Here is a 15,700-nt window from a genome sequence, read left to right on the forward strand (position 1 = left end):
TCAATAGTTTCTCCCATGGTTTGGTGAAAAATCTGTAATGTAGTTGTCAAAGCATCAACCCAATTACCAATTTCAAACCTAATAAATATTTTGATTGAATAAAAAGTAAGAAGACTACATGAATCGACATTAGAACATGATCATAAGCTTAGAAATAAGATTTAGGGCATATTCAAGCACTTTAAATTCTTTTAAAAAATACATCACACAGTTATCAAATCATCAATAATTAATAAATGACTTTTGAACGTGTTGAATATTTAGAACCTACGGCTTTTATTGCTTCTTGTAGAAATTAAAAACGTCGATTTATTTCAAAGCGCGTCTTTTTGACAAAATCGATGCATTATGAAAATAAAATCAAAGCAAAACTCATATTGTATTTGACATAACTTAATATGTTATTTGCCATTGTATTTGTTCACAATGAAATTTAAGCAAATTATTGATCTCCGTTAACTATAATAAAAATGTATATACCATGAAAATTCCTAAAGTATCATCCGGATTTGCGTATCCGATATTGCTCCAATCATTACTCTAAGTTCCGGTTGTAAACACTTCGAGGGAGTATTTTCATAATATTGATCAAGGTATTGAAATTGCAAAATTTAGCATGCATGAAATATAATTCATTTATTTTTTTATGATTGCTTCTCGTATGTGATTGTACCAAATGATTTTCATCTTTTTCTCGTGTTTTACTAAATAGCGTGTTGTTGATTTCAGCGAAACTGAGTCACAGCTATATCTGTATATTACTAGCAAAAGATTTCCGTATCTTTTTTTTTTCAAAATTGATTCTAGGTACCACGTCTAAGATATGTTAAAAACATGAGCTTTATGCAGTCTAACAAACAATCTGCTTACATTTATTTGGTTACATGAAATAATCACTTAAGAGTGTAGAGAGGAAGAAGTGCTTTTAAATACGCAACTTGAACCCATGTGAAATTAAATTGATAGTAGAGATGAATCAGTATGAGTCCATGATATCACAGGGTACAACGTAAACCAATTAACATGTAAATAATGAAAGGATGATAGTGGCAGTGCACAGTGAGGTATTTTTATATAGTCTATGTTCATAGCTTTATACAGGACAATCACGACATCTATTGATCAAGCTTGGATTGGCTATATAGAGCCTTATTAGGCTATTTAGAATAGCTTAATCTAAAGCTCCTTATACATTGTATAGCAGTTTCCACATTATTTTATAAGAGTCAGTCAAAAGTCATGAGTTTGTTGATATATTTCACATTTCAAAATGCAACTTAAATGAAATGTTTTAAATGCCTTATATTATCAAAAAAACATTAATTACAAATTCTCTGAAGGAGACATGTATTGATAAACAGTATTTACATAAAAGCTCAAAATGAAAAACTATCACTGAACTACAGTTCAACTTTCACTTTCAATACCTACTGAAAAATCACTTATTTTAAGTAAAAGGCTGGATAAAATAGCTTATTAAAGCTAGATTGCATGTGCAGGAACCTGTTGAATCAGTGATAGAAGGTAAACCAACATATTTTACACTAAACAGCAATTACTGGGTAGTTTCACAGAATTTTTACCATAATTTCAATGATGATGATATTGATATGCTTCTATATCTCATGGCATTTATTTTAATGAATGAATTAGATATTTCCTAAAACTTTAAGTGTTTTTAAATGGAGGTGGTAGTATGATGCTTGAATTTAAAAAGAGAGAAGTGTGTACTTAATACTATGCTGGCAAATAAAACTGGCTATTTTTCCCTTTCCAATTGAATTATTGAATAATTGAATTATGAATTTAAAAACTAATAAAAGGAAGGAAAATTAGCATATTTGATATTTATGACCTGGGGACATTGTTCCAAAGGAAATAGTTTTTAAAAAATCAATTGTGGTGCAATAATACAGTGCAGTATTTTGTAATTTAAAATGAGATTTTTATTTGTATAGAAAATTTTAAAAACTTTACACACACTTCCTTCAAAATTCTTTAAAAGATGAGTATAAGGCAGTAGCTGAGACATTTGAGCAGTGGCTTGTTAAATTGTATAACAATAGAGGAAACGTTCTGTGAAAGTTGCCCTGTAGTGTGGATACCTTACATTCCTGACCATTAGTAACATTTACAATGCAGCAAGTACCGTATATATTCACTTCTGTAGCCTATGGACACACCAGTGTTTGGTTATTACCTCGGGTGTAATGGTGTCGTATTACCAGAGTCAAAGTTTTACCTGTGTATCACCTTGCAAGCCTTTAAAGTGACAATTTATAAATGGAACTCCAGGGGCATGAATCTGAACTTTATCATGATACATATAGTGAAGTAGTTTCTTGAACATGTTAAATTAGACTTTACTTCCACTAGATATATTATTTCAAATTCATCCTAGTTATTAAAGTTGTTTCAGATACAGTTATTTTATTTATTTTGTTTGTGGGTTTTTTTTTGGCCATTTTGGATTGGGTTGGGTGTAAATACATGCAGAAACGAAAAGGAAATCCTATTATCCTTACAGTATAAAGGTTTTAATAGACCTGCATACATAGTACATACATCAAAGTATCTGCAGAACTATTACTTTACAGGAAAATTCAGATTGATCTGTCAATCTGAATTACTTGTACTGAGCCACCTGTACAGTTCTGCAGCTAAGTGTTGTGGGATCACTATGACAGAAATGTCTGTTACTTCTGTGCTTCAGATCAGCCTACATGTAGTTATAACTGACATACAACTTGGGTTTGGGGGTTACACTTGTGTACCTGCATATACTAAGTTACTTCTGTTACTTATAACAAGTGTGCATGCAGACAAATTTAGTAATGCATGCATGCTTGCTTCAGAGTGATAAATTAATGTGTCTACTTTATATTAGCAGTATGAGATGTATAAACATATATATATATATATATATATATACTCATTTGTACAGAGGGCATGTACATTTGTATATGCATCAGTATTTTCTAATGTTGTGGTTTTATCTTTAGTCATGAATTTCATTGTTGAGTCAATCCATGAATTCATCAGGACTTCAAAACTTGTTAATTTACAGAATTTACGTAAGAAAATATGTGGTCTATTTCATCGTCATGTAAAATTAACAGAGGTTAATTTTCACTTTTCAAATTTTGACAAAACTGCATCATTATTAAGTTTTTTGGAAAATAATCATGAATCGTGATCTGTGAAAAATATGCAGTGTTTTACTCTGGGTGGTATGGAAGCACAGAAACAGGAAGAGAATACATGTATCTTATGATAATCTCTTAAGTTGATTAAAACTTTCGATAAGAAATGTAAGGGTATGGAAAAAATAGTATGCAGACTGTTTAGTTAGTTGGTCTAATGAATAATTTCACGGCTGCAGGCCTTAATAATGGATTCTTTTATGAATTTGATGCAATTGGTATTTTTGAGTATTTATGATGCACATTAATTTGTCAAAAAATTTGTGGATAGATTATAAACTAATGTCATTTAGTAATTGATCAAATCTATACACAGAGTGTATGGTCTTTTATCTGTGACTCATTGAGTTCCATCCAATGTAGTTCATCAGTCACTAACACATTAGCAGTGGAGCAGAGAAAAGTTATTCTTGACTGAAATGTTTTGTTTCCTTCTGATGATCCCTACAGGCTGACGAGTAGAGAATCAAGATGAGTACAGAATATGTGGAGAGAACTGAGACCACTACGACCTCCACTGGTGATGGGATATCTCTACAGTCTGGCTATCTACGCACTCTCAAGGCCTATCTAAAGATAGGAGAAATGGTAGGATCATTGAATTATGTGTACATGTTCTATTCAACAGGAGTGATGGCATTGATGTAGATATGTTGAGAAACCAAAATGCTTCCTGGTTTGTTATAAAAGAAATATAATAAGAATGTTGAAAATTTTCAAACATTTTCAGAAGTAATTTGTAAATGTCCCAAAATGGTGAAGTCAATTTGCAAATCATTTTGTCTTGTAAAGGTTAACTCTGAAAGTTTTAATCATCAAAATTATTAACTGTGGTTAAGGTTTATTCTTCTGATGCTTTGGCTGTTTCTAATTATTTGCATATAGTAATATGGTTGTATAGACACTGCATGCATGAAGCAGGCCCTTAGGATAAACCCCCACCAGAGCCGAGGAACATACTGCGTATTGATCAGCATTTTATTGATGTGTGTCATTTGCATTGCTGTGTGCAAGCAGGAGGGAAAAAAGACAAACTGTTGTTCTGTACATCTGTTTGAAGTCACTGTAGACAGGGAGATTCTAGGAAATCTGCCTTGACAGTGGCAGGCTCTAGAGAAAAAAGAAAACCGGTGTCAATCACTTGGGGATGTTCTTAAGCTGTGATCGCATGATTAATCGGCCAACACATTAGGATTAGGCTGTAGGGACATCTTGTTATATCATGAATGATCAAGTCAACTCATGCATGAGTCAAGTTTGTTGTGACGAGTTATGTACTCAATATGCCGCAACTGTAATGTGTCATTTTAAGAACAAGATCCACTTGATGTCTAATTTGGCCCTCATTTTGATTTCAGAAATAAAATTTAAAAAATGTAGACTTGTTGAAAAAAATAGGTACTACAAGACAAAGTTTTAGATATAAAAAAAATGCAATTGGTTTGTATAATGTCACTAATAATTGCAATCCACCTTTTTCACTTTAAAGGGACACAGTTTAGCTTTTCCTTAATGGTCTCTTTAACTGAAAGAAGTGCATTTGTAAGCCTACATGAAATGTAATGTATATACTCAAAAGTTGTGGTCATTGCATGCCAGTGACCAACCTTTACCAGACAAAAATCTGGATTGAATTTGTTTCTCTAGATGTCACATCATACACATAGCAAATCAATTTAATTCCTGATTTTTTTAAAACACTTCATATTATTTTTAAAAATTTCCTGCAAATTATGTTTTTCAAGAAGTACACAATAACAGTTTATCAATCACAGATGTATAATTTACATGTACCAGGTAGCGTAGAAGGGGATGCTTTGAAATGAACATTGGTATTACTGTGTCTACACTTCTTTTCGATAAAATGAGATGACAGAACATTTGATAAAATAGGATATTTATGATAAAAAATTGATTAGCAAGAGTTGATTTTGAAATGAAAAACATTTATCACTTTGTTAATTAACAGCTATTTTTGATCTTAAATAATGATGAATGTTATGTTATATTACCAGTTTTTGGCCTAGAAAGGACAAGTTAAATTGACATTGGAAAAACTAGTTTGACAATAAACTATTGCTTTTAAAACTAGAACTCCTGATTTTTCTTATTCAAGTAAGCTTTCTATTGAGCAAAATTGACATCCATTAAAAATCTTTTTGTGTTGTATCAATACCCAAATATGTTTATATTGTCTTTTTTATCAGACAATGTCAGATACAAGGTATATGTTTGCTTTGTTGCAGGTGCTGTGTCTGATTGCGTTCATCTGTAGCTCCGTGGACTGGTGGGTACCCCTGGGACAAGGCTGGGCCCAGTTTGTCTTCATCTCCGCACTGATAACCACGCTCATCTTCTTCATATTTCATCTATTCAACGTTTTCTCCAAGCTCCCTGGACCCTGGGTATTCATTGTAAGTGTGCGAATCCACTTTTCATTTTTGATGTTGATATTTTTCCACAATTCTTTGAGAAATAGTCATCTACATGAGTATTGATATTTGATTTTCATAATATATAGTGCATGCATATTTATACTTTGTGAAACAATTACTGTGCTACTGAGAAGGTTCTGCTTGCAAACATTGACAAAGCTCTCAATGACTGAACTTTATACTGATCAGTTTTCAAATTGGCACTTTTAAATTGTCAATTTTATATCATGAAATATTAACATGGATGAAAATGTATCATATTCAGAATATAATCATTGTTTTAAAAATGTCCTTTTGTACAATTAACAGGAATATGCAGTTTAAAAAAAATTATATAAATGCAAAAATGTGTAAGCTTTATGACTTGCAGACCAATACCAGTATGCTGATGCACTATGCTGCAAGACATCTAGATAGTGAAAAAAAAAATAAGTTCATTTAAATTATAGAATGATAATGTAATTTTTATAAGAAAAAAACCCATTAAAAATCACAACATAGAGCTGGCCAATACCTCCTTATCTACAAAAAAGCATTATAGGTACCTGTATAGGACTCTGAATGCATTTAGTTTTAAATCAATTTGTGCATAAATCTCAAATTCTTCCTAGAAAGATCTTTTATAGTATAATTATTATATAAGCTGCATATACCTGTATGACAGTTACAAATAAAGCAGAACTGACTCCCTTTCATGGATGTTTTAACTTTTATTTTACAGGAGTTTGTATACTACGCCGTGTACTGTGTCCTCATCTTTATTGCAGTCATAGTCTGTCTGGCTCGGGGAGCCCAGTATAATCACGGTGGAATTATTGCTGCCACGGTGAGTCCAATTTCCAGTAGTCAGCCTTTGAACTAGGTTTGCTTAAAAAGACTGCATGATAAACAAATTACCCACCAGATTTGCCTTAATTAGAATTTTAAACATATCAGACATTATTAGCGCCCCTGATCTGTGGGCACCCTATAGTGATCAGTCTGTTCGTCCGTCTCTCTGGCCAAGATCTCTTGTCAGGAGCATATCTTCTCTCCCCTTTGCCCAATCTGGCTCATACTTCACCCACAAAGTGCCTTTAGGTAAAAGTGACCTTGAACCATGTTTCTAGGTCAAAGCTGAAGGTCATAGCAGAATTATATGAAAAATCCTTGTTCAGATCATATCTTCTCCCTCCTTGGTCAAATCTGGCTCAAACTTCACTCACAGAGTGCCTATGGCCAAAGGGTGTGCAGTGAATGAAGTTTTTAAGTAAAGGGTGTGCAGTGACCTTGAACCAAGTTTTAAGCTCAAATGTGTAGGTCATAACAGATTTGAATGAAAAATCCTTGCTGGAGCATATCTTTTCTCCCTTTGATCCAATCTGTCTCAAACTTCACTCACAGAGTGCATACAATCAAAGGGTGTGTAGTGTCATTGAATGATGTTTGTAGGTCAAGTGTCAAGATCATATTAGATCTTGCAAAATTCTTTTTTCAGAGCATATATATACTCTCCACTTGGCCCTATTTGGTCCTACTTCACACTAACAGAGCTTTCGGGTTAATGGTGTGCAGTGAATTTATAATTTGAACCAAGTCAATATGAAGGTCATACCAGATCTCTTTATAATCAGTTTTAGACCATAGATTATCTCCCATTTGCTTAATCTTGCTCAGGTTGAACAAAAATGCTTGCATGTAAGGGGTAATGAGATTGAATTCAAAGTTTTATGCCAGCTAGAAAAATTTTAGGTTGTAGGTCAAGGTCAAAGCAAAATTCTCTGAAATGCTATTCATCCTATTGTCCATTATTTAAGTGGGCCCTTTGAGATGGTCACCATCTCAATGTTGTCTAGTTTGGTAAGCATTTTGTGATAATAAAGAAAAATCCAAATATTTTAGGGTTAAAATTTGAATTTGTCCTCCGTATTAATCTTTATACAGAGCTCTTCATTTCAAGGAGATCATTTTAGTCTAAAAATGGCCGTGACCACCCAGCCCTCTAATGTCTAATGTCACATGATTGGTTCATTGATTTATTTCACTCCTATCTAGACATGGTTTCTGTCAGGTAGTGAAAAGATTTTTAGCTTTAGATAAAAACATTTCTTCATGTTCTGATCCTAGTAACTATGAGGAGATTTTGTTGTGTCAATATTAGAAAATGCTGGTTTAAGCTTTGATAAGAGAACACAGTGGAAGGATTGAAGACATTTTTTATCTTGTTTAACATGAATTATTTTATCCATTGATCCCAAGAAACACTATACGAGTATATTGTTTTCTTTTCTTTTTTCTTTTTTGGCATTATGTGTAGCAATTTGAATTTTCATTACATGATGCTAATGGGATAACAAGTTAACAACGTTTAACCACATTAAAGCATTAAGATGACTCCCAAAAAACTTGAACATCTGAATTTCTGGGGTTTTATTTACATGACTATTTAATCTTTGATGCAGATAATCTCATGAATGCCGCTTTAATTAATCTAAAAGGTGACCACAGAAAAGATATACATCTTCCTTTGTAATAGGAATACATTGTAATACATGTACTCACATTGTTTTAGAATTACTTTAGCTGGACATCATATTTATAGCTCTTTATTATACCCAAGAGCAACTGGATACATGTTCTCCTCTGATGTATTTCATTAAAATCTGAATGCACTGGTAATTAAGTCTCCCAAACAAAGTTTGGAGACTTATTGTACGGTTTCCTCTTCTTCTTTTTCTTCTTTCCCGCTCTGAACTTGTCCGTCGCGTTTCTCAGAGATGGCTGAACAGAATTGTGCAAATCTCTAGGATACGATAGGCCTGCATATTTAAATGTGCACGCTGGTTTGATTTTTCTCATTTGGGGTTGGCCAACCACTTTTCTGGGGGGTCAAAAGGTCGTGGGGTCTAACATTGAACCTTATAGGAAAAATCTTAGACTCTATTGTAAATGGTTATAACTTGAAAACAGACAAAGATATTAATAAAGGGTTTTCAGAATCATATATTGACTGTTACAGGCATTATATAGGGTTTATTAGATCTGACCCTTGGGGTCATCCCCACCCCCCAGGAATTGGAAATGACCATAAATCTCAGAAACTGTTAGAATCCTGACCCCTAAACCATAAAATCTTGTTCCATGTGTTAAGGGGCATCAAATGATATGTAGGTCATGGGCCCCAGGGTGGTCCTGACCCCCCTCAAACAGGAAGTGCACAAATAACTTGAAAATGGTTAAATTTCCCACCCCTAAACCATATATATTTTTGTTCCTTGTGTCAAGGGGCATCAAATGGTACCGGTATGTAGGTCCCTTGGGGTGGTCCTGACCCCTCTCAAACAGGAAGTGCTCGAATATCTTGAAAACGGTTAAGATCCCCACCCCTTAACCAAATATATTCTTGTTCATTGGGTCATGTTGGTTCACATGATGTATAGTAAAGGACCCCTGGGGAACATCATGAAACTTCAGAAATAAAAATAATCAAGTTCTTAATCTTTTTGTCTGTAAAGTTTGACCCATGTGGGTCATCCCTACTCCCAATGATGGCCTCGTTTGTTTGGGAGACTTTATAATCGCCACGATTATAATTACATCTTGTTTTTTTTTTAAGAGAAGAAAGTCCTATTGGATTCTCCTTTATAAACATGAAGAGCCGTGTTAACTTGCTAGATCTTTCATATTCTTACTCATCAGTACCAGGCTGTCACAAGATTTACAGTTTGTAAACAGATTCAAACTGTACATACCATATGCCTTCATTATCTGCAAAGACATTTTTCATGATTTCAAAGTTCCATCTTTTATTCCTAATGGCTGATTTTTTTCTTGACAAGATAGACATTTTCATTTGATATGCTAATAAATTTCATCACATCCATATACTGGGTAGTCTATTGTCATGAGGTTCACCTAATCTATATATACTTAAAGTGACGTATTTACCTGGCTATTTTTGCATTTTAAACACAATCTAGCTATTAGCTAGACCCCCAGACCCCCCATCTTAGTACTTTTTTATTTCTTCCTTCTACTTCAATTTTTAGAGACAACCCTGATATATTCACCAAAAAAAAACCACAGTGTTACACTTCTGAACAAATTTTCCTTTTATACAGGCTAAAAATCCTCATAGATTAAAAATATATTTGAACTCTATCCAGGAAGTGCTTTTGTATTGAATTTAGATTAGCATATTTTTTTGAAGTGGGTTTATAAATCCCCATAAAGATGATGTAAAAAAAAAACAAATCAAAACGGCCCTTTAATTTTCCTAAATAGAAAGTTATGAACTTGTTTTATAATTAAGTTGCAGAAATGGATTTATAATGTAAAAAGGGGATGCAAGAGCAAAAGGATGCTTTGCTATAAAGGTTCGATTTATTCAATGTATCATTTGAGATAGAAATATAGGTTTGGTAAACAGGGAAGGCTTAGCTTTGTCCTTCCTAGTCAAAACAAAAGGATGAAATCTGTAACAGGAAAATAAAAGACAAAATGACAAAACAAAATTTAATTGATACTTGATATCTTTAGATATATCTTTTATACTAGATTAAAATTGTTGTTCATTTCTTATGCAATACATGTAAAATAATGGAAAGGATACAGGAATACCCGTATGAAAGAGACAATATATAATATCATGAAATTACTAGAGTATACATTTTTGGTATTTATAGGCTACTTTAATTTGCTCTGCCAATTGACAGAAATATGGTTGAAATTTGATAAATCTCACTTGAATACTGATTATGAGAGAGAGAGAGAGAGAGAGAGAGAGAGACTGAATGTAGTTATGAACAGTTTTGATACTTCTTTCTATATTTTCTCAGTTGTAGCATGTAGGGAATGTTTCATGAACTGTTAATCTTTTGTGTGGGATATATTAGCATCAGATTTTAAAATCTATTACGAGGAAATTTCACATTTATGTTGCTTTTTATCTATTTTTCCCTATTCAAAACAATAGATATATGCTGTCAGCCTGTGTATTATAATTTTGAGTATGTGTCTTTAAAAAGATAAATTCATGAGTTGTTTCAACTTGATCGTATCATAAAAAGGAAGGAAACTCTTAAAAGTATTCAGTATGAGAATTTGCATCTATATAATCGTGTCATCAATTCATGCTTAGCCAATATATACACTGCACCAAAGTTTTAAGTGTTCACCCTTGCAATGTATTGTTTTTTTCTATATGAAATAAATAAATTTGTTTGTCTTGCCATTGGGGGGACTGATATCCATCTAAATTTCAAGTGTGAAAGAACAATGTAGCAGTCTTGACCTCTTGTTGTGACCATAGACCTTGTCCTTTGCTAACAACAATGCTCATGATGTCATCCTCTTGTAGCTGCATGTCTGTAGCTCCTGGTCTGAAAAAAATTGCACTAGTTTTCTGACTTTGAGCTACAGGCCTGTCGCTAATTTTCTTGATGAAGTTTGGATTAATATTACCCAGAGCTTTGGGATTGTTTTAGGTCGCCGATGGAAATGATGATACACTTATAGAAGGAAAAAAATCATGTTAAAATAACATTTGATTTAGATTGCCTATTACTAAAAGCAATGTCAAGGACAAAATGAAGAGCATATTTTAGAATGAGTACAGCTAGCCTGTCTGAGGAACAATCCAGACTCCCACATTTCAAATTCTTTGGCTCTTTCCTCAATGATCATTCTGCCCATTTTAAGTGTTTTACCTACTTTTACTGTTACCAAAGACTAATCTTAATTGCAGACTGTTGTTATTTATATGCTGTGCTGTTGATGAGAAAACATATCAATTACGAAATGTTGAAAAATTCACATTATTTTTGTTTTTTCTTCAAATAATTCGAATTATCAGGGTGAACATATATAAACGTTTTGTTTGAGCTATACACGCTATAATTTGCGTCAATTTTTAATGACAGTGAAAATGAATGTGTTTGTTTACTTATAAAAGTTCACTATATTCTGTAAATTACAGTGGTTAATTCTTTCTAGATACAAAGATATAGAATTTTAACTGTTTATTTTCCTAATGCCTCTTAATGAATATAATTGATGAAGAAGGAGCGAAACAGACCTCATTGCGCTTGTCCGCGGGATATCAGGTAGCCGTTATTGTTTTCCAAAATACATATCTGTCTCAATTTTTTTTTACAGTTTTAACAGTTGTTACTTTGAAATATATACATGTATTTTGAGTGTAATGTTTTTCTCTCACAGTACCATTAATTTTAATGTTTAAAAAGGATAACACCCACATGAACTAAAAATAGCACTATGGGAAAAACACATAAGCCTATGTCATTGTTCAAGGGAAGTAAATGTATGAACATGAACATCCTCACACGCGTATGTTTTTGCTTTATTTAACTCGTAATCATACATGTAGGACAAATTAATGCTTTACTGAAAAAATTATATCTTTTCCTTTATGAAACTACAACCATTACGAAGGTGGAAACCCCTCCTCCACCAAGTTTGGTGTAATAGTCTAAAATTAGCTGTCAACATCACGTGATAGATTGATTTGCATGAGAAGGCATTACTTATGTAGCAGGAAAACAAATATTAATTTATTGTTTAAAATTAGATATTTTTTTTATTATATGATCAAATTGGGTATTATAATTAACAGCATAAAGGTAACTTTTGCAAGGAATTACACACATGTACATGTATTTTCCCCATCATTTAAAAACGATGCAATTTATAGCATGTATAGCTTTTATGTTAGAAGTTTTATTATTTTTTCATGCATTTGAATAAGTGATTTGTTGATATGATTAAAAACATGAATATAAATACTATATACAGGGTTATTTTCGTCCTATTTAATTTTTGTTCTTTTACACTTGCAAGCGATTTCGCCCTGTCTTGAATTCGCCCAGATGCAGTCGTGTTAACAAGGATATTATTTGCAGCATGGAATTAGCACAGTCTTAAATTCGCCCTCTGACATCCAGGGCGAAAAGGGGCAAATATAAAACGGCCCCCATCCCAATTTAACATCATAATAAAAAGATTTCTTTGTCTTTAATTTGAAATTATTTTTTATTGCATATCCCTTAAGTTGATACATATGATCTGTGTGAAATGTTTACATCCTAGCTCGCCAAGGAAAGGAAAGAGATATCATTAACTAGATTGATAACTTTTCGATGTTCTTCTGTCTTTCATTAAAGGAAACAGAGGATCAGCATGGTACTTCTGTGTAAAGAGAACGGTAAATTAGTGCCCTAATCCTATCCAGTTTGGCACTCAACCGTGATACAGATGATACAGTTGGTTTGATAAATTGGGCAGTGCTTGTCTCCACATTATTTTGTGTGATTGTCATGATTTTGCTCACATGTACGAATAAGGCAGTTTGCTGCAGTGTCAGAAAATACATATATGGATAGTGAACTAAGATTTTAAGCTTCAAACCATGATTAGTGTCATTTATATTTGCACAGCATTGAGATGCAGAGATGAATAACCTCACTTACCTCTGTCATTTTTATCTCCATCTTGCAAAACATACTGATACAGTCATTACAGTGGAGACAAAAGAAAGATACTGTAAACCAATTTTTATTCGCGGCAACCTTATTTCGGGATTGACTGCCAATAAACTGGTTCGCGACGACTAATGTTCGCAACCAAGCCTTATACAGACCTGTATTGTTATAAAAACTATAGACAAAGGATTGGTTTGCGGCGAGAATTATTCGCGACGACAAGGCTCTCGCTAACCTCGCGAAAATTTATCGCATGCGAATAAAATTTGGTTTACAGTATTACATCATGCAAAGTACTGGGTAATTTGTACCATGCAATTTTTTTCCATATTTAAATACCAGCATTGATTGAATCTTCTGCAGGTTTTCGGAATGGCAGCCCTGGCTCTGTACTGTGTGGACACCTTCTTCATGTACAGGGAATGGCAGGCCTCCAAGTACCATGCCGGATCCAGTGCTGGTGGTACCGCCACTACCACTACAACCACCACCCAGTCTAGTTATGAAACCAGGACCCAGTACTAACAAGATTTGACCCCACTTCCACATTCCTTAACATGAAATCTATGAAAGGATGGAGTGCTAGATCTGAGGACGTTATATAGTTTTTGAAATTCCTATATTATATTGTACAACTCTTATTGATTTATTTTTTCTCAATTTTATTCTATGCTAGTTTGGGTGGTTTATTTTTATAATTTTTTTCTTTTAATAGTAGACAAGAGATTAGGTGGAAATTAATCTTGGATTAGATTTTCAATGTATGATTGCTTTGTAAAATTGCACCATTTCACATCTTGCAGCATTTTTTTTATGTTGTGATTTGGTTGTCATATTGGTTGGATAATGGATTATTTATTTCCAATGGGAAAATATGAAATTGCTTCAGACAAAAAGTTTGTACTATCATAAAAAAAAATTGATAAAAATTGAAATTAAAGAAAACTTGCTAAACATGTATTTATAAACACTCAAAAATACAATTTTTGAAAGAGTGAAAACCATTTACCAGACATTAATGTTTGGTAAAATGTTTAAGAAAATTGACAAGAAAATTGTGCCATGAAATTTTCTTATAATCTTTTCCAAAATTAAGAAAAAAAACCTTTTGCTTAGTTTTTGAGAAAATACTTGATATCTGTTATATTGTGTATAAAAATGTATCAGGTTATTGTATGTAGTATACTAATATCTTACACATGTACATGTATGTAAAAAATGTACTAGGCATATATTATGCAAATGAAAATCCATGCACTTGTGTAAAGGGGTAAAGAAAAAAATCCTAAAATCCCATTATTGATGCTTCAATTTATACAAGAGTTTTAATTTTGAAGACGTGATTTTTTTAAGCCGAGATATCAACTATTAAAAAAGTTACTTTTCACAGTAAGTGTCAAAGAAATATATGCAAATCTATGTAGCATGTACATGTAGTACACATAACATTCAAGAGAAGTATATATAAAGAAAAACACAATTTATCCCCTTTGCACTGAAGTGTACATGTATTTAGATATATACTTGTTGTCAAGAGTCCTTTTATCCAATATTTATATGAATGAGTGTTTTATCTCTGTCATGGCAGTGAAAATAAGAATGTGTAGTGTTTATTTAATCTCAGAGAAAATAAGAATGTGTAGTGTTTGTTTATAATCTCAAGAGAAAACACAAATATGTTTATTTAATCTAAAAAAAAAAAAAGAATTACAAATGTGTGCATATCTGATTGTTATAAAATCTCTAACTGTTGCATAATGATTTATTTTTTAGAAAGTTTGGAATTTTTTAAAAATTTTGTTTACACACTTTTTTTTATACAGATTTGGATATAGCTGTAAGTGTATTAGAAATATGGTATAGAAATTACACTGAAATCTATTGTTATAAAACACTTTACTTTTGGGGGGGGGTTACAAATAAAGCAAATTTTTCACACTTTGGTCATATATTTCCTAATTCAGAAATTGGTTAAAAAAAACCCAAAAAACCATGATTGTAAATTTTGTTAATGAGCATGTTTTGTAAATTGTAACTGTTACCAGTTAAATTATTTTTAATTCAAAAATGTCTATGTCCATTGCACAAATTTGGAAGAAAAAAAAATTAACTCAGAATCAATTATTTTTGTTTTTTGAATACCAAAGCTGTATGCCATTGATATACTTATGTTATTGATTATTAATGATATGAATTGCATAGAGGAGCTGTTAGTTTTGTACAATTAGCAGGCTTTGGTGTGTATCCATACAATGTGTTTATAAATTAGAGTGTTAATGACTTGAATTAAACCAGTACTAGTTTATCATCAAGAACTTCAAAAAATTTTGTTTCTTCTTTATTTTCAAAATCAGCCCATGACCTTGCACCCTAAGCAATCATTATTGTGTTTACAGAAGAAGGGTTGGGGCAGAAGACATACCTGTAATTACAAATTAAGATATAAACGTACATGTACCTGGTATGTGAGGTTTTGAAGTGGGCTGTAGTTTCAACATTATTTTTAATTTATCCAAGTCAGAGGCACCTGATTTTAAAAATATTTTAATTCAAATCTTTTTGTAGTAAGATCATTTCTTATACA

General features: G+C 32.4%; 1 protein-coding gene across 2 annotated transcripts; it reads left to right on the forward strand.

Annotated features, from left to right (window-relative positions):
* The first annotated feature begins 508 nt into the window (after positions 1–508).
* Positions 509–15,407, forward strand: LOC128188230 (CKLF-like MARVEL transmembrane domain-containing protein 4). 2 transcript variants are annotated; one of them, XM_052859157.1, is made up of 5 exons: positions 509–593; positions 3,654–3,791; positions 5,450–5,617; positions 6,360–6,464; positions 13,480–15,407. In XM_052859157.1, the coding sequence occupies exons 2-5, from the start codon at positions 3,675–3,677 to the stop codon at positions 13,639–13,641; spliced, it is 552 nt and encodes a 183-aa protein (XP_052715117.1). In that variant the 5' UTR covers positions 509–593; positions 3,654–3,674; the 3' UTR covers positions 13,642–15,407. The 2 variants fall into 2 exon arrangements, with proteins under 2 accessions (XP_052715117.1, XP_052715118.1); XM_052859158.1 differs by lacking the exon at positions 509–593 and adding an exon at positions 898–1,064.
* The last annotated feature ends 293 nt before the right edge of the window (positions 15,408–15,700 follow it).

This window comes from Crassostrea angulata, chromosome 6 (assembly GCF_025612915.1).
Source record: "Crassostrea angulata isolate pt1a10 chromosome 6, ASM2561291v2, whole genome shotgun sequence".
Taxonomy (NCBI): Eukaryota; Metazoa; Mollusca; class Bivalvia; order Ostreida; family Ostreidae; genus Magallana; species Magallana angulata.